Raw genomic sequence first — 22,917 nt, forward strand, 5'->3', positions numbered from 1 at the left:
AAGGTTCTAGGTCTGTTGGGAAATGGTCCAGGGAAACAGATGGCAGGGTTGGAGGTTCACACCTTTTGCCTCAGTAGCCACCCAGCATGGGGGAGAGAACTGAGTGGGGCACAGCCAGAGGGCTGTGTCCATAAGAGGACACTGAAGTCCTGAGAGCAACATGGGTCCTAATGATAGAACAGATGGTGGCCAGACGCTACTAGATGAAGGCGCACCGGTGAACCAGAGCTAATTGCTAGGATGGTCAGCAGGAGGTGCTGCAGTGAGGCATGCCCCATGGCACCAAGACATAGCCACAAGGAAGGCTCTCTCTGTCTTGAACAAGCACTTAGAAGGATTCTGCTGACAGATCATTTCTTTTTCTGAAAACAGATACAAAAAAAGGAGCCAACAGACACACTAGGTTCAGCAAGGAAGAACTGTCGGGCCAAGCCAGGCTCTCCTGATTAGTAGGAAGGTTCTTCAGCCAGCTCTTCACAAAGATCACTATCTAGAGACCTTTTAATAGCCACTGCAGATGTTCACCACAAAAGAGATGCCAAAATGGAGTTCTCCACTGCCTGCAGCCATCACACTACCAGGAGTCCTGTGCACAGAGAGGCCCCTGGGGGGAGGGATAGCTCAGTGGTTTGAGCATTGGCCTGCTAAACCCAAGGTTGAGTTCAATCCTTGAGGAGGCCACTTAGGGATCTGGGGCAAAAATTGGTCCTGCTAGTGAAGGGAGGGGGCTGGACTCAATGACCTTGCAAGGTCCCTTCCAGCTCTAGGAGATTGGTATATCTCCAATTATTACCTTATTAGCCTGCTGGTGGGAAAGGCTTTGGTAGAGACTCTTCTGACACCACCCGTTCTCATATAGTGTTTAGCGCTCTGTGTTGTGGCTTCAGCATCCACAGATGCCAGTTTAGTTGGGGGACATTTTTCCTGTCTCCACATTTGTTTAATGGCTCCTTTCAACACTTGTCACCAAAAAGATCTGTTTCTTTTGCAAACGATGTGCAGCTAGGCAAAGGCAGTCTTCTCCATTTCCTCAAAAGATCACCAAGCTGTGGGGAGAGGAGACACATTCAGCCAAGCTGGATGCTGAATCTCCTCTTTATTCAGCAGGTGTCTGTGAAGGACACAAATCTCCACTGTGTAGAGGTCAAGAATAGGAGTTTATTACACACAGTGCTGGCGGAGTGGGCTTATTAGGCTCAGAGACACTGTTAATTAATTAATTACAATAGAATATATAGATTTTCCACGGGCAGGGGAAAGTGACAGGGTAGGCAGTTCCACACCCCGGGACAGGTTTTGCAGCAACACAAGATAGCACATTAGCCAATGATTAACAGATTAGCTAATGTCTCCACCCATGGTCTCAAGTTAACAAGTTAACATTTCATTAATACTTTGATAAAATGTTATTAGTATAAAATATATATGTTGAATTCTGATTTGGGATCCATAGGAATGGAGCAACTCCTTTGATTGTCCAACAGGTACATTCTTAGGGGTTAAAGCAAAGAAAGAGTGAAAGTATATGGCAATAAAGATTGTTTTCTGTGTGTCTTAAGGCAGGCATTGGTCCCTTGGAAGGGAGGTGGAAGGATGTCATATCTTATACTGACATGCCAACTTTTCATAAACTCAAGGTTGGATCTGTGGGAAGAATGTCTCCCTAGAGAAGAAACAAACACAATAGGAATAGGGATTCTTTGTTCAGTCTGCAATTCTGAATAAGACACAATCATTTAATTCTTAGCTCCAACACCTGGCAATTTGCTGACCAGGCCTATCTTAGCAAGCAAGGCTTTCTGTTTACCCAGCTTTCTCTTAGCTGGTCACTATTTGCTAGGCCTTTGGTCCTTAACCATACTCTGGACTTTGGGTCTGGAAAAGAACTGGCACAATCCATAGACCAGGTTGTTATATAAAATGCACAGGGATTTGAACCCTTCACATACAGTAATGGCAAAGTTCTTGGTTCAGGCTTGTAACAGTGATGGAATACACTGCAGGTTCAAATCAAGTCTCTGGAGTCTATTCAAAGCTGGGATGGGCCATTCAGTCATTTGTACAGAGCTTCAGTTTGTAGCAAAGTCCCTCCAGAGGTATGAAGCAGGATTGAAGACAAGATGGAGATGAGGCATCAGCCTTTTATAGTCTCTTGCCATATGGTCTTTGCTTTCTTTGTCCCAAGGACACTCTGTCTAGCACGTGGCATAGAAAAACCTTAGAGTTCTCTCCATAGGCAGGTCCCTGCTATCTTGCTGAGTCACAAGGCGTATCTGCCTTCTCTCAATGGGGCGATTGTATAGCTGATGGTCCTTAATGGGCCATCAAGCAGGCTAGACAGAACTGACACCGGAAGCAGAGCACAAGATTGAAATACGGGCAGCATAGAGCCAATATTCATAACGTCAACTACAATAATGATACACATCTAGAGATAGCATCATTATAATCAACCAATCAGAACCTCTCCATAGACCCCTTGCACGACACCTTTCTACAATATTGGCTGCAAATATAGAACAGTGGTCGCAACGGTGATCTATACAGTTACAGATTATGTCAATAACGTCACAGGAGGTGACACGGCATCAGTGAGACTGATACTGGAATACTGCCTTCAGTTTTGGTGTCCTCATTTGAAAAAGATGTTGTGAAACTGGAGCTGGGGCAGAAAGAGCCACCAAATGTTGTGAGGTCTGGAGGAAAATGCCTTTTAGTGAGGTATTGAAAGAGCTCAACCTGTTTAGCTGATCAAAAGAAGATTGAAAGGTGACTTCATTGAAGTGTTGAAGTGCCTTAATGGAGAGAAAATATTGGATATTAAAGGACTCTTTAAAATAGCAGAGAAAGGAATAACAAGACCCAATGGCTGGAAGGTGAAAAGAGACAAATTCATATTACAACTAAGGCACAAATATTCACCAGCGAGGATGATTCACCACAGGAACAAGCTACCAAGGAAAGTGATGGATTCTCCATCTCCTGATGTCGTTTAATGAAGACTAGATGCCTTTCTGGAATGTGTTTGCCCCCAAAGTAGCTCTTGTGTCCTACAGGAGGCCTGTGATATGCAGGGGGTCAGATTAGATGCTCTAATGGTCTCTTCTGGCCCTAAAGTCGACTAATTTCTGAAAAACTGAGTGTAGCATTGGGAGCAGCGTCTGATGTTTTCCTGTCTAGCCGGCTTGCTGCCTAGAACGAACGCTCCTTGATTGGGGTGATCCACAGGGCGTAACTCAAACCTCCACAGTGCCTGGCCAGGGGCAGGACATTAGCCCAGCAAGGGAGGGGTGTGGCAGTGACATCACAAAGGCCTTTTGCAGGACCTCAGACTATTGGTCCAAGGTGGGGGGGAGGTGGTGACCTCACAGAGAGATGCTGACATCAGCCAGGCAGGACAGGGGCGAGGGGCCAGGGAAACCTCAGAGACCCCTGTGGCTTTGCTGCAGCAAGTCTCCTTCTCCAGGTCTCTCTTTGAGGACTGAGGGAGTATTCGAGTTCACGGACGTGAGCGCCAGGAGGAACCTCTTTCGAGTTTTCTCCTTCCCTTTTAGTGATTTTACTAGAAAACAGCCGTCCCTGTTTAGAAGGTAAGAGCCTCCTGGAGGGAAGGGGTGTCATGGGGTGTCATAGTTCGGATGCCGGTGGCCCCCCATGTATGGAAGTTCCCACCCCCTGCTCTGTGTTCGCAGGGCCGGAGAGCAGCATTCCACGGCAGTGATTTGCTCCTGGCTGCCGGAGCAGAGCAGCAGGCTCAGCTGTCAGAAATTCCTGGAGCTAGGAAAGGGGAGGGGCCCAGCCTCTGTAGCAGAAATGCAGGGCAGGTAAGTTCACGGCGGGCATTGTGGGATACTGGCGGAGGCCAGTTATGGTGATTTAATGACCAGCAGCATTTACACTGGCACTCTGTCACTGTAAGTTTGCTGCAAAAAGCTCTAGGCCTCTCATCGAAGTGGTTTTATTTTGTCACCAAAACAGGGCAGTTTTTCCGCCAGACATGGCATTGCAGTGTGTACACCAGCCACACCAAGCTGCCGACCGAGGGAGCGTTGTGTGTTCTTCACACACCTGAGCAATATATTTCTGCTGAAACAACTTTGTAGTGCAGACCTGGCCAAAGATTCACTCACACACACAGCTTGCAAGGAAAACGTCACCTGCTCCTCTGCTTTGCAGAATCCAAACACAAGGAAAGCTTGTCAGGTCCTGGTGGAGATGGCAGGGAGTCAGGTGTGGGCAGACACTATATCTTATACCTAGGCAGGGACCATGGCTTAGCTGGCTTAAGCACGTGCCTTATAAACAGGTGATCCTGGGTTCCACTCCCAGTGGTGGCTTTGGGGGCACCTGCTATTGGGTACTGTCAGAGGACAAGATTCAGAGCTAGATGGGCCTTTGGTCTAGCCTAGTGTGGTTTTTCTCATGGTTTAAGTTACACTCACGGGCACTGATAATAGAGTTACTGAAAGTTTGGGAGTTAGGCGCTGATAGATCAGTGGTCCAAGCCCCTTGTAGACACCCCCCTCCGTCTGGGACAGGGGCAGGTCTGAGCTCTCGCACCAAACGCTCATTGTGGCTGCCAGAACCTGAGTGGCTCATTTCGTTTGCACCCTGGGTTGAGTCCTGCTTTGTGCACCGTGTCTGAGAATGAAAATCCTAAACCACCCTTTGAAATGACAAATGCAGCAGGACGTGTCATTGTCCCAGCCCCAAAGCAGACAGACCAATGGAGAAATGCCATCAAGTCTAAGGTAATACTTCACTGCAGTTTTACCATTTCCACTTGCTAACCTCCCTATCTGCCCAGCCCAGGTGTCCTCTGCCTCAGCTGCTGCTCCCGGCCTGCTCTAGAGTCAAACACGCAGGGCCCCCAGGGGAACAGAGGCTGGGACAGGGCAGCAGCCTGGGCTGGGCTGGGCAGATGCTGGGAGTTCTCGTTCCCTGAGAACTGGCCTGGCTCCCTTCTCAACAGCGAACAAATCAATTCCATGCCCCCTCCCCAGAAAAACCAGCCTGGAGCCAAGGGCAGCAGGGGCCGATTCCCTCTAGTTCCCAGCGAGGCAGGAGAGAACCCAGGGCCTTTTTAGCAGAGCTTATGGAACCAACGTGGGGAAACCAGCCTTTAATAACAGGCAGTTCAAGTTTAAGCTCAGTGTTTTTACAACCTTAAATCACCCTTCAATCGCAGTGTCACTATCCATAACATTGCTTCAGCCTTATAGGTTCCCAAGTGCAAAACTAAACATCTCTTCAAACACAAGCGAGTGCAGATCAGTCAGTGTTCAGAGTCATCCCACATAAAAGAATCATGTTGTGGTACATATTGGCCTCATCATGTGGCTGTTGCCTTTCCCTCCGCTCTGTTAAAAGTTTTGGTATTTTGCACAGAAACTTTTTTCCCTCAGAAGAGATCTGGGAACCAAGGCTGCCAGACAAACACCTTTAAGAGGAGGCGTAACCTGTCAAAAAATGATCTCCCTCCTTCAGTTCAGTGACAGCCTGAAACGTTACTTATCCCGGCAGAGCCGGAGGATTGAAATCAGCTACATCAAATCCCTGTGTAGCTAGCAGGAATGAACACAAACACGCCCTGGTATCTGAAGAGATGTTTAGTTTTACCCTTGGTAAACTAGAAGTCTAAAGGGAAGGAAGGAGGTGCCATATATAAAGAGTGAAACACAAAACAATTATCATAGTTATGCCCATAGTGACTGCAAAATATTTCTATATTCTTATCATCAGTGTATTATTTTCTCTGGCGTCTATACATTGACTATGCCTTGACCAAGAAATTTGAATCTTGATAAAATAATCGAATACCCCTGGTTAAGGCAATGGACTTGATACCCACTCGGGTGTCCCTACACAGGTTCAGGTACTGACAACAGTGCTGCCTTTTAGCCATAGCTTTTAATCAGGGCAATACATTGATCCTGTGAAACCATTTCCCAGCCAGAGTCCATCGCCCACATTCCTTAGGGCATTGGGCCACCATGTGGACGTTTCATTTCCCTCAATTTCACACAGACACAATTTCCTTTGCACAGGTCCATGAACAGCAAAACCTCCCTGTCTCTCTTGCCTGAGCCAGGGCATTAGATTCCATTGACACCTTCTCTCCTGCAATGGCAATGGTCATGCAGATGGGACGAGGCCACCTTCACCTCTGACAGTGAGATATTGGATCAGCTCTTTCTTTACGCTGCTGTTGTTAGTCCATGAAACATCAGGGATGGATGCAAGGCTGAGTTCATGCACCAACCCCCTGAAACATTTCAGCGCCCCAGAGAAATCCTGATTCCGGCTATTGGCATGATCTGGTGGAGATTCGAAGAGGAACGGGACGGTCTGAATTGTCAGTGTGGGGAATGAACAACAATCTATAGCAATGTCGTTATCCACAAACACACTCTAATCATGCTCCAGCCGGAAGGGAAATGGGCAGGAACTCTTGTTGTTCAGCCATGGACACACCTACACTAATGCACAGTCAGGAGTGTGCTGGGGGAGCTGGTCTGAGCAATGTGAAGTGACAATTCAGTGAGAACAGAATCATTGTGTAGTGAAGCACCTATACACCAAGTAGTTGTGGCCGAGTGGTAAAGGCGATGGACTAGAAATCCATTGGGGTCTCCCCAGGCAAGTTTGAATCCTGCCAACTATGGAAGCATCAGTGTATTGTCACTGCTCTTGTTGTAGTGCCTGAGCATCCACAGAGCCAGACCTGGTCTCACTCTGAGGCTGTCTACACTTAAAATGCTGCTGTGACACTGCTCTAGCACTGTGGAGTAGACAGTTGCTACAGTGAGTGGAGGGGTTTTCCATCCCTGTAATAGCTACATTGACAGAACAATCTGTCCTTTCATTTAGCACTATCTAACCATGGCTTAGGGCAGCTTAATTATACTGATTCCAGGGTTTTTCACACCCTGAAAGACGTACTTCTTAGAGGGGTTATCCCATCACCCTCCCATTCCCTGGTCCTTCTCGCATGACCTGAGAGCAGCAATACCCGCAGTTCAAGAGGTGCAAACAATTCCATGTTTATTGGGGTAAACTTCCAGCAAGCAATGATGCCAATTTCCTTCCTCCGTATCGCCCTTCCCAGCTCTGACACCACAGAGGCTTGTCTGTGTCCCTGTTCCCATTCCCTCTTCCTATTCCCCCCTTAGCAAAACATAACTCCAATTCCCCTGCCCCCATTCCATTCCCCCCCTTACTTCCTGATTGACTGCAGACTATACAGTAAAACTGGAGTTCTGCTTAGCTATACCTTAACCAATCATTTTACTGAAATGTAATTAACCAATCCTAACATATTGTAACATGATTATCTAACCAGTTATACCCCACCACCTGAATTGCTTTACACCCAACAAATTAATTATCCAGCAGACAGAAACAATCACAGAACCAGACAGAGATTATACAGACAAGCAATAGGAAAGTGGAGTCTACAGTGACAGAACAACAAAGAAATGAGGATTTCAGACCCCAGCTATTGATAAGTGAGTTGTTGCCAGACAGGATGCTATCATGGTAGAGGTTGTGGATGCTGGTTGCTTAACTGTCTGGCCCCCAGGGCAGGATTTTGAGGGTCTCAGAATGCCAGCACCCATCTTTTGTTCACTTAAAACGTGAGCAGGGAGATTCCAACACCGCAGAACTCATGGAACTCCAGGAAATGTGTAAATTTAGGTCCGGGTGAGTGTGCCTAAAAATCAGCTGTGCTGGAGAAGGGCTCTAAGAGTTGAAAGAGATGTGCCATCTTGGCCTCCCTAAAGAGTGTCATCAAATATGATGAAAACTAGGGTTGATAAGTCACATTCTTTGTAGCGTTAGGATTGTGGACTGGTCCAAAGTGCCAGTTTTAAGACTCTTTTTTCCTCTCTCTTGGGTGTTCTGGTTTCTGCATAGAGACGTGGTTTCAAATCCCACTCCTGACATGACCATTTTCTTTTATCTGGAGAAAATGGCCTCACTTCAATCTCCTTTGCAACAATAGAGCACCATTTGTTTAGCTTTTCTATTCCAGTAGTTGTGAGAGAAGTTCCAAACTAGGGGGAAACAGGGCCTTTTCTCTCGACCGATCAATTTTTGTCTTCCTTCATTCCAAGCCATTTTCTCAGATACAGCCGTATTTCCCACACTTTTTTGTTCAGCGTTCTTTGCTTTTATGAAATTTTAGGGTCATCATTTAATTGCCACACAACTGTACTTATGAAGTGAAACACAATATTTTTTGGATATTCTTGCAGAAGAGTTTTGCTTTCTGACCTGGAATTGAACAGGGGCTATCCAAGGGGGACAATGCTACTCCCTTTTCTTGCCTCATCCGAAAAAACATACATTCCTGATGCCCTTTGTTTCCTTGCCCTTTTTAGGGTAAATTTACACTTCTCAGAAGTAGAATCCTTTACAAAACCACTCAAAATCTCAGCAGTGTCATAAGCAATGGCTTCCGGAAACATGCCCAGCTTTTCTTTAATTTGGTGACACGGGTCCAGGCAAGGGACTGGATACAGGCCTGGATCAGAATCTTCATTACCAGAGCTAGAATTTCTATTTAAAAATAGCTATTTTTCTGCTGCTATTAGATTTCCAACACTGATTTCATTTTATACACATTTTTTGCATCTATTAAGGATAAATTGAACAAAAATACCACTTCTCTTTCCTCAACACCTGCATCATGAAGGGGAGCATTCCAAATAGGAAAGATCTTCTGTGGGGCATGGGTTACAAAAATGCTTCGGGAACCAAATACATGGGCACTTTGCCAAGTTAAAAATCACTTAATGTGGAATTCTCTCCCCAAATCATCTGAGAAAATACTGACTTAAATAATTGAACTACACTGTGATCATATACACTTCCTTCAGTTAATTGGGCTTCTGCTGTTGTTCACCATTTCAGAATAGAGATTTTAAATCACTGCTGTTTCTTTGTTAGCATGTGCAGTAAATTGGAGAGTTCTCCACTGTTGACAGAACTGCACTTGAACTTTCTCCGTGTCATCATGGAGGGGTGGGGAAAAAGCAAAGCTGAAGTGACAAATGAGGACTTTAGGAAATCGGTCATTTGTCTTCAATTCTCCAAGAAATCTGAGCTACGTCCTATCGAACTGAACTAATATCCAATTGGGTGAGCAAACAGCCTTCAGGAAAGAGAGAAACCCACATCACAGAGAGACAGAATACATGACAATGAAAGTATCAAGAGACATTCCAGGTTACATCTGATTATTTAGAATCAGGACAAGAGATTCTCCCATCACATTCTCCTCTGATCCATTCAAAGCAGCTTCACTCAGCACTCTCTCAATAGTCAGTTATATTATTTACAAAATTGTAAGCATCCCAGCATCCCATAATGGGGGACAAAATAGTCCTCTTGCCAGAAGTGGCTTTACCAATAGATGAAACCTGGAATTTAAATGCCAAATAATCACACTATGTTTGGGATTCATTTAAATTCCCCTTCCAGGTCTTTGACACTTTCATCTCCAGTCATAGCGACTCTGATATAGGACGAAAGAAATCAAAGCATCATCTCCAAGCACGGACAGCTGAGAACTCTTCCTCATATGACATTTTGAGAAGTGGAGGGATAGAATGTGATGAAAATAAACTCTGCACAGAGAAGCCAAAATTTAACAGTTCTGGAGTGATGGGGAAGGAGGGAATCTCTGAACCACCCCATCTCCTTCCAGTGTCACAGAGGCTGAAATGACACTTTTTTCCCCTGCTCCTCTTTATTTAACTATAACATGAAAAATTCCCAATGTAACTGCTCTTTAGCACAACCCAGAGCAACGTGAGAACAACTGGCAAGGATTCAATCTGTATCACTGGCGACTCTAACAATAACTTTGTAGTAGGAGGAAAGGTATAAATGTGATGCTCCCTGGTTCCTCATAGGAAGGGCACACTCCAGTTACTTGTGGGATAATTGAGTTGATAGAAAGGACAAATGGGCCCACCTCAAAAGAAGGCAAACTACAAAAGGCATAAATGGGCCACTCATCTGGCCAAGCTGAGGGATAACGGTGCTGCAAACAGTTCAAACAGATTAAAAAAGTTACTATATGGGAATCAGGAAAAGTATGAAAGAAAAAAAATTGATAGCCCTAGAGGGTTTTATGGTGTTCACTGCCCTTGCAGATTCTCTGATGGCTAATATGAGCTGAGTGCCAAGAGAAGGTTTTCCCACACTCACGGCATTCGTAGGGCCTGTCCCCTGGTGTGGATTCTCTGATGTCTAGAAAGGTGTGAGCTGTTAGTGAAGGTTTTCCCACACTCACGGCATTCGTAGGGCCTCTCCCCTGTGTGGATCCTCTGATGAACAGAAAGGGTTGATGTTTGAGTGAAGGTTTTCCCACACTCACTGCATTTGTAGGGCCGGTCCCCTGTGTGGATTCTCTGATGAACAGAAAGGGCTGATCTACAATTGAAGGTTTTCCCACACTCATGGCATTCGTAGAGCCTGTCCCCCGTGTGGATTCTCTGATGTTCAGAAAGGTTTGATCTTTGAGTGAAGCTTTTCCCACACTCACGGCATTCGTAGGGCCTTTCCCCCGTGTGGATTCTCTGATGTTCAGAAAGGTTTGATCTTTGAGTGAAGCTTTTCCCACACTCATGGCATTCGTAGGGCCTGTCCCCTGTGTGGATTCTCTGATGTTTAGAAACGTCTGAGCTGCGACTGAAGGTTTTCCCACACTCACGGCATTCGTAGGGCCTGTCCCCTGTGTGGATTCTCTGATGAACAGAAAGGGCTGATCTGCGATTGAAGGTTTTCCCACACTCACGGCATTCGTAGGGCCTGTCCCCTGTGTGGATTCTCTGATGTCTAGAAAGGGCTGATATGCGATTGAAGCTTTTCCCACACTCACGGCATTCGTAGGGCCTGTCCCCTGTGTGGATTCTCTGATGTTCAGAAAGGTCTGATCTGCGATTGAAGGTTTTCCCACACTCACAGCATTCATAGGGCCTTTCCCCTGTGTGGATTCTCTGATGATTAAGAAGGGCTGAGTAGTCACATAAGTTTTTTCCACACTCTGTGCATGTATTTTTTCTCTTTCCAATGATGATTTCCTGCTTTGTTGTGGTTTCCTTGAGGTCCTTCTGAGTTCCCTCAGAGGAAATACGTTTACCCATTTTCACACCCGGCTGATTTCCTTGTTCTCTTTCTGGTCTGTGCTGAATCTCACAGGAGTTTTCCTCCTCATGACTCCTGGACACATTGCTTTTTGATCTTTGCAATAATGCTCTGTGTTTATCCACTTGCTGAACATTTTTCTGCTGAGAATTCTGCTCCTCTTTCTCACATGCCATTGCATCACCTGCGGTGAAAAAGACAGAAACATCAAACAGGGATGAAAAGTGAAAAGCCAAAACAACCTAAGTGCTGGAGGGAGGTCAAATAAAAATCACAAACTGAACTCCCCCATACTCTTCCCCAAAACAGGAGAGAGGAGGGGATCAATTTGGCTTTCAAATGCCATCCAAATTCTCAGGGGGAAGGGAGGAAGCTACTGCCTGGTGTCTGCTAGAATCTACGGGAAGCCATGAGCTATAATTACCCTGAGAATATGACCCCTGCTGGCAACAATAATGAACTGAGAGACCTCTCAAGGGCTTGGTAGGGCATCCCAGATGTTTCCTTCAGGCACTTTCACACTCAGAGTTGGTTTAATGTTTCCTCACCTCTGCAGGAAGATCTCAGGGTCTGTTTTCCCTCTGAACCCTGCAGGTCTGAGACCCACGGCTCTTCCCCTTGTTCCAGCTGGGAGATCACATCAGGTTTGGAAAATGGAAACCCTGCTCAGATGAAAGAAAACAAAGGAGTTCCGTTGATTTCATAAAACTTTGTCATAAAAAAACATTCTATTAATTTAACTTTAATACTTAGTGTGACCCAGTGTGCCTGGGCTAGTCCTCACTGAAAATGCCAAGACCAGGGCAGGCTGAAAAAGGGAGAGCAGAGGCTCCCCAAACTGGTGGTTAACACGGAAGTTAAACTCACCAAGCAGTCACCAACTGTGCTTCTGATCCCCGACACTGGTTATCGAGAAACTGAAAAAAGAAATCACACGGCCCCCTTTATTGCATTCCAGTTCTCTGACTCCCAATCAGCACCTAGGTCCAGCACAGTGAGAGGTTATTTAAAAACTCTACTCACATAAACAAAGTGTTCTTCTGACCCCAGAGTCAGCCACATTACCAGGTCAGTATAGGTTTGGATCTTACTCAAAATACTACGATGCCAGCCAATCATTGGCATCTAAACTAAAGGTTTATAAGCAAGAAAGCATCTAAACTAAAGGTTTATTATAAAAGAAAAAGAAAAAGGGAGTTGTTAAATGGGAAAGCAGTCAGACACATTCAGAAATCTATACATCTGGTTCTTAGCAGTATTGGTGAGTTTCTGGCTTGAAAGGCTCTCTGGTACACATCCACATTATTCAGTCCTTTGTTCAAGCCTTCAGTTTGTAGAGAAGTTGCTCCAGAGGTAGGAAGGGGGATTGAAGACAAAATGGAGATGATGCAGCTGCCCTTTATATTCCTTTTGCCAAGTGGCTTCTAATTCCTGTGTCCCAAACACAAGCTTCACAGCACATGGCATGGAAAAGCCTTGGAGTTCTCAGTACACAGTGTGATACAGCGTGGCCAGAGGGCAGCAGGAGAGGGTTAGCAGGGAGCCTTATTCCCTGCAGAGGGAAGAAAGTTTGCTATAGATTAACTAGAGCACCTGAAGCCAATTAGAGCCCCAGCAGTCAGTCACCTGATAAAGACCCTTGCTCCAATCAGACAGGGAAGGAGCTGGAGGAGAGGGGATTGGTGTTGGAGCAGAGAACAGTTTGAAGGGAAGCAGAGGAAAGTTTGGAGAAGTGCTGCAGTGGGCTAAGAAGTCCAAGACCCTAGGTAAGGGGCACCTGGCTTGTACAGAGGGAGGGCAGGAAGCCCCCACAAGCTGAAGGGTAGGAGCGGGAAGTAGCCTAGGGGAAGGAACCATCAGTTCAAGTGGTTCACCACTAACCTCAGGGCCCCTGGGCTGGGACCTGGAGTAGAGGGCGGGCCCAGGTCCCTCCCTCTCCACTCCCCTCCTCAAGGACACTAGTGGGGTAATTAAAATACCGATTCAGAGGCAAGCAATGGCGCCCTGAACCTTCCCCAAAGAAGAGAGAGCGCGAGACCCAGCATAACATTACCGGCAATTTGCCACACGTGGTGTCAGGAGTGGGATCTGCGCGCTGGGGACTTAGACCAGGGTTAGGCAAAACCCTCCTATCCTTAAGATGGACGACGTGGTCAAGGCCCTTATACAAGCCACCGCGGCCCAGCAGGAGACTACCCGAGTCCAAGCAACCGCCCAACAGGAGGTGACTAGAATGCAGCAGGACCAATCATCTGTTGATGAGTCAGGCTGCTCAAGATCAAGCCCTGCTGAAAGACCTGGTGAACCAGATGAAGGCCCTTATGGAGCAGAATCGCAACTGTAAAGGGACCCGGACCGTACGGGCTAGCCATTGCCTACAGAAAATGACACGGGAGGATGATGTGGAGGCACACCTCCTGGCTTTTGAAAGAGCAGCCCTGCGGGAGGCCTGGCCCCGAGATCAATGGTCTGGTATCCTTGCCCCATTCCTGTGTGGGAAAGCCCAGAAGGTCAATTACGATATGGCTGCAGAGGCTGCAGCAGATTATTCCCAGCTGAAGGCAGAGATCCTGGCCAGGTTCGGCGTAACGACGGCATTGCGAGCCCAGAGGTTCCATGAGTGGCGGTATACGGAGGACAAGACACCCCGATCACAATTGTTTGACCTGATACACCTGACCCAGAAATGGCTGCGCCCTGAGGCCCTTAGCTCTGAGAAGATGATGGAGGTTCTGGTATTGGACCGGTATATGAGGGGGCTACCACCAGGTCTCAGGTCTTGGGTTGGCCAGAATGATCCCTCTACCTATGATGAGTTGGTCTCCCTCGTGGAAAGACAGCTGGCAGCCCGCGAACTGTTCCAGACCCCAGGCAGGGAGTCACGGCAATCCAGGAAGCCAACCCCAAACCCAAGGCCCCGGGCTTTCGAGAACTATAGGAGAACTGTAACCGGGAGGAAAGACACCGAGGAATGGCTCGAGGCCAGGAAGGGACCTTGGGGGTTTGGGAAGAGAGGTGGGGGGGCGGCCAAACAGTCCCAGGCAGAGGGTGACAACCGGAATAAGGGGGCGGTGTTATGAGTGTGGGGAATTGGGGCATATACCAGCCCAATGCCCCAACAAGGAAGAACCTATGCAGTGTAATCTGGGGAATTACGGGGAGCAATGTGGCCTAATCGGTCTGGTAGGGGTCACAATGACCTCATATGGATATACCAGACCAGTAAAAATGAATGGTATAAAGACCATAGCATTAATAGATTCCGGGAGTGCTGTCACGCTGGTCTCAGGGAAGTTGGTGGGAAAAGACCAACTAACCCGGGCCAAAAACACAGGGGTAACGTGCATACATGGCACTGTGAATTTTTACCCTACAATCCCGGTGCAGATTGAGATCCAGGGGAATACTACCAGGGTTTCTGCAGGGGTGGTCCCCAAGCTCCCCTACCTTGTTTTAATTGGTAGACTTCCCCGGGTTTAAGAGCTTACTTACCCCAATAGAGCCAGGGGAGGGTAGCAACCCCCAGGCTGAGACGGAGGCACCTACAGATAGCATCAGCCCAATGTTTGCCAAATTTGCTCCAGGGTTATTCTCATCCCCTGGGAAACCCCGAAAGTCTAGGTGAGAACGAAGGGCAGATAAAAGATTAGGGACCAGGATTCTAGCAGAGAATCAAAAAACTTCCCTTGTGGGTAGGTGAACCCGCTCAGGAGAGCAGGAGATAATTCAGGCCAAGGAAGACTCGGAGGCGGTTCCTAGCCCAAGTGGGAGCACCCCAGGGGGAAGAGTAGAAATAGGCCCCCTAGAATTAGGTCAGTTGGGTACTGCACGTGAGACTTTTGGGCAGGATCAGGCCGATGATCCGTTATATGCAAACGTGGAGGAGGTAGTGGAAGTGAATGGTGTGCCTGTGGAAGGAAAGATCAAAGGCCCAAGGCCATATTATGTGCTCAAACGCGATCTTTTGTACAGAATAGAGCAAATACGAGGGGAAGAAGTAGAGCAACTCTTAGTCCCACGGAAACACATAAGGGCAGTACTAGAGTTAGCTCACAGCCATCTATTTGGGGGACATCTAGGGGTAGACAAGACACTAGATAGAATCCTAAGGAGGTTTTATTGGCCAGGGATACGAGCAGAAGTCCAGCGTTATTGTGCCTCCAGCCCTGAATGCCAGTTGCATAGCCCCCGACCTCACTTGCGGGCCCCATTAGTACCTTTGCCTATTATTGACGTCCTTTTCGAGAGGATAGCCATGGACATAGTGGGCCCATTAGAAAAATCGGCATGGGGCCACCGAAACGCACTAGTCATCCTTGACTATGCCACGTGGTATCCAGAGGCCATTCCTTTAAGAAACCCCACATCCAAGGCAATAGCAAAGGAACTACTACAGGTATTCACCAGAGTGGGCATCCCTAAGGAGATCCTGACAGACCAAGGAACCCCGTTCATGTCAAAACTAATGAAAGACTTATGTGCCCTGCTCCGCATCCAGGCCATACAGACCTCAGTCTACCATCCACAAACAGATGGACTGGTCGAGCGATTTAATCGTACCCTTAAAAGTATGATCCGGAAGGTGGTAGCACAGGATGGAAAAGACTGGGATACCCTTCCACCGTATTTAATGTTCGCTATACGGGAAGTCCCCCAGGCGTCCACGGGTTTTTCTCCCTTTGAACTATTATATGGACACCACCCATGCGGGATATTAGATATCGCCAAGGAAGACTGGGAGGAACAACCCAACCAGGAAAGAATGTCACTGAGCACATGACACAGATGAGAGAGCGAATAACTCGAGTAACTCCGATAGTACGGGAACATTTGGAAAAAGCACCAGAGGCCCAGCGGACATATTACAACCGTCGGGCGAAAGTACGGAGATTTCAGCCAGGGGAACGGGTGATGGTGTTAGTGCCGACAGCAGAAAGCAAACTTCTAGCCAGCTGGCACGGACCATGAGAGACAGTGGAAGCCATTGGGGAAGTGAACTATAAGGTTAGACAACCAGACCACCGAAAGCCAGAGCAAATCTACCACGTCAACTTACTGAAGCCCTGGCATGAACGAGAGACGTGTCTGGTCATTCGAGGAGCTCCACCTCAGACAGACGACCCTCGGGGACAGGTAAAGATATCTCCTGAATTAACCCCAGAATAACGAACAGAGGTCATTGAAATGATCCACCGGAATCAGGACGTATTCTGTACACAACCGGGACGAACGACACTAGTCCAACATCATATTGTCATCAGCCCCAGAGTAAGGGTGACGTTAAGACCATACCGAATACCGGAAGCTAAAAGGGAAGAAATTAGGATGGAAGTGAAGAAGATGCTGGAACTCAGGGTCACTGAAGAATCCCACAGTCAGTGGTCCAGTCCGATCGTCCTAGTCCCCAAGCCTGATGGCACCCTGAGGTTTTGTAACGACTTCCAGAAATTGAATGAAGTATCCCACTTCAATGCCTACCCGATACCACGCACTGACGAGCTAGTTGATCAGTTAGGCAAGGCCTGATACCTAATCACTCTGGATCTGACCAAAGGACATTGGCAAATTCCCCTGGCCAAGGATGCCAAGGAAAAGACTGCCTTCTCTACACTCGATGGCCTGTTTCAATACACTGTCCTCCCTTTCGGACTCCATGGGGCCTCTGCAACATTCCAACGACCTATGGATAAGTTACTACGACCCCATGCCAAGTATGCCACCGCCTATCTAGACGACATAGTCATAGATAGCCCTGACTGGGAAACGCACCTAGGAAAAGTAGAAGCAGTGCTGGACGCCCTGCGAAAGGCCGGTCTCACTGCTAACCCTCTCAAGTGGGTGATAGGACTAGCTGAGGCCAGATACCTCGGACATGTAGTAGGGAGAGGTTTGGTAAAACCCCAATGGAACAAAGTGGAGGCAATACAAGGTTGGCCTCGACCAATCTGCAAACAGCAGGTCAGAACGTTTTTAGGGATAGTAGGATTCTATCGGAGATTCATCCCTCATTTTGCCACAAGAGCAGGGCTATTGATGGATCTGATAAAAGCTTGAGGCCCCGAGATAGTTAAGTGGACCAATGCAACTGAAGAAGCATTTGTAGATTTACGGACAGTCCTATGCTGCCATCCAGTACTCATAGCCCCAGACTTCGAGAAGGAATTCATCCTACAAACGGATGCCTCGGAGGTGGGGCTTGGTGCCGTCCTTTCCCAGATGGTAGGGGAGGAGGAGCACCACATCTTGTACTTCAGCCGGAAGCTCCTCCCCAGGGAACAAAAGTACGCTGTTGTCGAAAAGGAATGTCTGGCAATAAAATGGGCTATGGAGACTCTCCACTACTATGTCCTGGGGCGGCGGTTTACCCTCGTGACAGACCATGCCCCACTCCAGTGGATGCACAGGAACAAGGAGAGGAACGCTAGAGTGACGAGGTGGTTCCTCTCTCTGCAGCCTTTCCATTTCCGGGTCCAGCATAGGGCTGGAAGCCAACATGGCAACGCTGATGGCCTAGCGCGACGGCACTGCCTCTCGTCCCAAGTAGCCCAACCCCTTGGTGTTGAGCTGGGGGGGGGATATGTGATACAGCATGGCCAGAGGGCAGCAGGAGAGTGTTAGCAGGGAGCCTTATTTCCTGCAAGGGGAGGAAGGTTTGCTACAGATTAACTAGAGCACCTGAAGCCAATTAGAGCACCTGCAGTCAGTCAGGTGATAAAAACCCCTGCTTCAGTCAGACAGTGTGGGAGTTGGAGCAGGAAGGTTTGGTTGGAGCAGAGAACAGTTTTGAAGAGAGACAAAAGGAAAGTTTGGAGGAGTGCTGCGGTGGGCTGAGAAATCCAAAGACCCTAGGTAAGGGGCACCTGGCTTGTGTAGAAGGAGGGCAAGAAGCCCCTCCACAAGCTGAAGGGCAGGAGAGGGAAGTAGCCCAGGGGAAGGAACCGCCAGTTCAAGTGGTTCACCACTAACCTCAGGGCCCCTGGGTTGGGACCTGGAGAAGAGGGCGGGCCCAGGTCCCTCCCTCTCAACTCCCCTCCTCAAGGACACTAGTGGGGTAATTAAAATACCGATTCAGAGGCAAGCAATGGCGCCCTGAACCTTCCCCAAAGAAGAGAAAGCACGAGACCCAGCATAACAGTACCGGCAATTTGCCACAGTATTTATAATATAATAATAATATAAAGTGTCTCTCAATTCCATACAGTGTCACTTAATAAACCAGTAAATTCCCAGGACCGGTTCCTCAGGTGTTTGAAGATGCCGAACACCTTGTTTGTGAGGGAGTATAACACCCACATATATGTTGGGAACACACAGACACTGTGCTAGTCTGTTCCCCTATGTTCACTCTTCTAGAAAATTATGATCAAGTTTGTTCATAGTATGTGTCAGGGCTGAATCCCCACTCTGTCACTCTGAGTGCAGAAAGTGGGGGCCCGACAGGATTCTACAAATTAATTTTTGCCACTCTAGGCTTGTATTAAACCCCCAAAGTTACAGCTTTTCTCTGACCTTGGCTTGGTAAATGCTGCCACCACCCAAATGCAAAAAAACCCCAAACCCTTGGACCCAGGAAGGAGCACTTGAGGGTGCCCCATAGGGAAGAATTCTCAAGCCCTTTCACCTCCCCTCCAGGAAAGAGCTGAGAAAGAAAACAAAGGAAATTAGCTGTGGCTAGCAGCTAATCAAACACACATAAACCTCTTAGGACACCAAAAATCCAATCCTGTTCTTAAGAGGTCAATTTTATTAAAATTGAAAAGTAAAACAATACATCTGGAACTTAGGCTTTTGCTAGATCTTAAAAGAAAATTTTTGTAAGCACCCAAAATAGCTTTCTTGGGGGTTCAGCTTAAAGCTTACAAGCAAACACACACATCTGGGAGAGCACCGAGGAGATCCAAAAGCCAAAATAAAAAATAAACCTGATTGTGTCTGTCTAAACATTCCCTGGCCAAATCATTTCTTCTAGGTATGGAAGATGAATTTTCATACCTGCTTCAAGCCATACACAGCATTGCTACTCCGTGTCGCCTTCTCCGAAGAACAAGAGACAAAGGGAAAGTTACTTTCCCATTTAAAAAAGTTCTAGCCTTTCCATTGGCTCTTTTGGTCAGGTGACCAATCCTTTTTTTTTAAAAAACCCTGTTGGCTTGTTAACCCTTTAGAGGTAAAGCAAGCAAAGAACTCGCACCAACAGGGATTTTACAGCCCACTGGCTGGCTGGGTGTTTATAAAAGGGAGATCCCTCCCCTCCCCTTCATTTATCACTGTAGGGCTTGTGAGGTACCATTTGAAAAGACATAATATACTGAATATCCTCCTGTTAAACTGTGTAGCAACATTGTATGGAAAGTGATGAGATTTTATGGTATGATATTACTGAAAAAGCTGCAGCCCTAACCTTAAGTTCCTCAGAGACAGCAAGGCAAACAGCTGGTCAAATAGCCATTCTCCACCAGGGGGAAGGTGTGAAGATGACATTTACATTCCATCACAGGGACACTTGAAGCTTGTATCTATGACAGCCTGTCACCATGACTCAGCTGAGAACTGAAGTGGTTTCTAGTACAAAGGACTGAATTATAAAAAGAGGTGAGGAAAATGCATGAGACTCTCTCTCTCCCCTTTTCCTCTGCTCATGACAACTCCTGAAGAACTGAATGTGGGCGGCAGGGGCAGGTTAGGGGGAGTCCTGGCTGAAAGGAAAACCAGCCTGTCTCAGCAGATGGTGAGAGAAACATTTCTTTTAAATCCCTTTTAGCTTGTTAAGTTAAACATTAGTTTGTGTTTTATCTTGCATTTCTTTGGTAAACAATTCTGACTTTTATGCCTCATTACTTGTAGTCACTTCAAATCTTTTTTTTCAGTAGTTAATAATTTTGTTTCCTTTTTTTTAATCAAACCAGTGTGTTTGGATTAAAGTGTGTTGGAAACTCCATCTGGGATAACAAGGCTGGTGCATGTCATTTTCCACTGATGAAACAACAGATTTCATATGAGCTCCCACTGTTCAGGAGTGTGCTGGACAGTGCAAGATGCACATTTCTGGGGGAAGTCTGGGAGCAGAGAATTTTCTGGGGTTCTCCTGTGGGGTACTGTAATTTGTGAGTCACTGACTAGCAGCACTCAATACTGTGCAGCTGGGAGCGAGTTACATGCTGGAGACTGCGTGTGAACTGCCCAGGAGTGGCTGCTCTCACAGTAGAGCAGTGTAAAAGGCACCCCAGCTTGGGGAACTGAGGGGATACAGCTGTTAACAGTCCAGATTGTACTGTGCTTAATGTCACAGACACTCAATTTCAAAGAGTCTCCTAAAACACACAGAAAGTAAATCCACGTCCCAGAAATCGAAGTCTCCCTGGCACTGCTTCTTGCTGACAGATGGGTCCAAAGACAAAGACGGAGTCCTGGGGAAGCTGGAAACATAAGCGTGGGGCTCAGTGCAGAACGGGAACAGGAAGGGCAGGGATATTATTGAATGCAGGATCTCAGCAGTGCTAGATGTCAGGATAACACCTATTGCAGCCCATTGGCAAACATAATCCCAAATATACATATAAAATGATGGGGTCTAAATTAGTTATTTCCATTGATTTATACAAGGGCAATAAGATATTCTCTGTATTACTGTCTATCCCTTTTTAAATAATTCCTAACATCCTGTTTGCTTTTTTGACTTCCTCTGCACACTGCTGGATGTCTTCAGAGACACAATGACAAAAATATCTTTTTCCTGATCAGCCTAATTTTGCCCCCATCATATTGTATGTATAGTTGGGGTTATTTTTTCCAGTGTGCATTACTTGACATTTATACACATTTGCCATTTTGCTGCCCAGTCACTTAGTTTTGTGAGATCTTTTTGAAGTTCTTCACAGTTTGCTTTGGTCTGAACTATCTTGAGCAGTTTAGTATTGTGACGTTATTGATATAATCTGGGACCATATTTGTAGTGGCACCAAATCTTATGTAAAGGGGGTCATATAAGGTGTCCAAGACCAGGTTATGGGTTGCTGGTTATAATTATGGTGTCTATATGTATGTATCATTTTGTAGTTGAAGTTATGAGTATTGGCTCTATACTGTCTGTATTTCCAACTTATGCTGTGCTTCTGGGAGACATCCCAGACAAGCAGGTGTTAGCTGTGCCTAGCCTGCTTGATGGCCCATTAAGGACCATCAGCTATTCAACTGACCCATTGAGAGAAGGCAGATACGCCTTGTAACTCAGCAAAGTATGCAGGGACTTGCCATGTGACTCCAGACTCCATTTTGCTGTAATTTTCCAGAGTAAGAACAAAGAAGTGTTCTTACACCTGGAAAAGCCTATAAAAGGCTGATGCCTCATCTCCATCTTGTTTTCAATCCTGCTTCTTACCTCTGGAGGAACTTTGCTACAAACTGAAGCTCTGAACAAAGGACTGACTGACCCATCCCAGAGGAGGATGTACTCCAGAGACTTGATTTGAACCTGCAGTTTACTCCATCACTGCTACAAGCCTGAACTAAGAACTTTGCCATTACTGCATGTCATTGATTCCATTTAAGCAATTCTAGCTCTCAGCTCTATCTTTTTCCTTTTATGAATAAACCTTTAGATTCTAAAGGATTGGCAACAGCATAATTTGTGGGTAAGATCTGATGTGTATATTGACCTGGGTCTGGGGCTTGATTCTTTGGGATCAAGAGAACCTTTTTCTTTTATTGGGGTGTTGGTTTTCATAACCATTCATCCCCAGGACGAGTGGGATTGGTGGTGATACTGGGAGACTGCAGTGTCTAAGGAAATTGCTTGTGTGACTTGTGGTTAGCCAGTAGGGTGAAACCAAAGTCATTTTTGTCTGGCTGGTTTGGTTTGCCTTAGAGGTGGAAAAACCCCAGCCTTGGGCTGTAACTGCCCTGTTTTAAGCGATTTGTCACTCTCAGTTGGGTCCCACCAGAACCACATCATCACAAGTATCATCTGCAAACATTGCCACCTCACTGTTTACCCCTTTCTCCAGATCATTTATGAATATGTTGAATAGGATTGGTCCTAGGACTGACCCTTGGGGAACACCACTAGTTACTCCTCTCCATTCTGAAAATTTACCATTTATTCCTACCCTTTGTTCCCTGTCTTTTAACCAGTTCTCAATCCATGAAAAGATCTTCCCTCTTATCCCATGATAACATAATTTATGTAAGAGCCTTTGGTGAGGGACCTTGTCAAAGGCTTTCTGGAAATCTAAGAATACTGTGTCCACTGGATCCCCCTTGTCCACATGTTTGTTGACACCTTCAGAGAACTCTAATAGATTAGTAAGACATGATTTCCCTTTACAGAAACCATACTGACTTTTGCTCAACAATTTTTGTTCTTCTATGTGCCTGACAATTTTATTCCTTTACTATTGTTTCAACTAATTTTCCTGGTACAGACGTTAGACTTACCAGTCTGCAACTGCCAGGATCGCCTCTAGAGCCCTTTTTAAATATTGGCGTTACATTAGCAATCTTCCAGTCATTGGGTACAGAAGCCGATTTAAAGGACAGGTTACAAACCATAGCTAATAGTTCCCCATTTTCACATTTTAGTTCCTCCAGAACTCTTGGAAAATACCATCTGGTTCCGGTGACTTGTTACAATAAAGTTTATCAAGTAGTTCCAAAACCTGCTCTATTGATATTTCAATCTGTGGCAGTTCCTCAGATTTGTCACCCCCAAAAGGTTTGGGAATCTCACCAACATCCTCAGCCATGAAGACAGAAGCAAAGAAT

The 22,917-nt window shown here is 46.5% G+C and overlaps 1 protein-coding gene across 1 annotated transcript in view; it reads right to left on the reverse strand.

Annotated features, from left to right (window-relative positions):
* LOC120381416 (zinc finger protein 271-like) overlaps nucleotides 1-22,917 on the reverse strand; it is a 1,091,725-nt gene that overhangs the window by 538,370 nt on the left and 530,438 nt on the right. The window contains exon 7 of the mRNA XM_039499604.1: nucleotides 10,304-11,064. Within this exon, the coding sequence (XP_039355538.1) occupies nucleotides 10,304-11,064 (761 nt within the window). The remainder of the gene's footprint in view (nucleotides 1-10,303; nucleotides 11,065-22,917) is intronic.

Source organism: Mauremys reevesii, linkage group 14 (assembly GCF_016161935.1).
Source record: "Mauremys reevesii isolate NIE-2019 linkage group 14, ASM1616193v1, whole genome shotgun sequence".
Classification (NCBI taxonomy): Eukaryota; Metazoa; Chordata; order Testudines; family Geoemydidae; genus Mauremys; species Mauremys reevesii.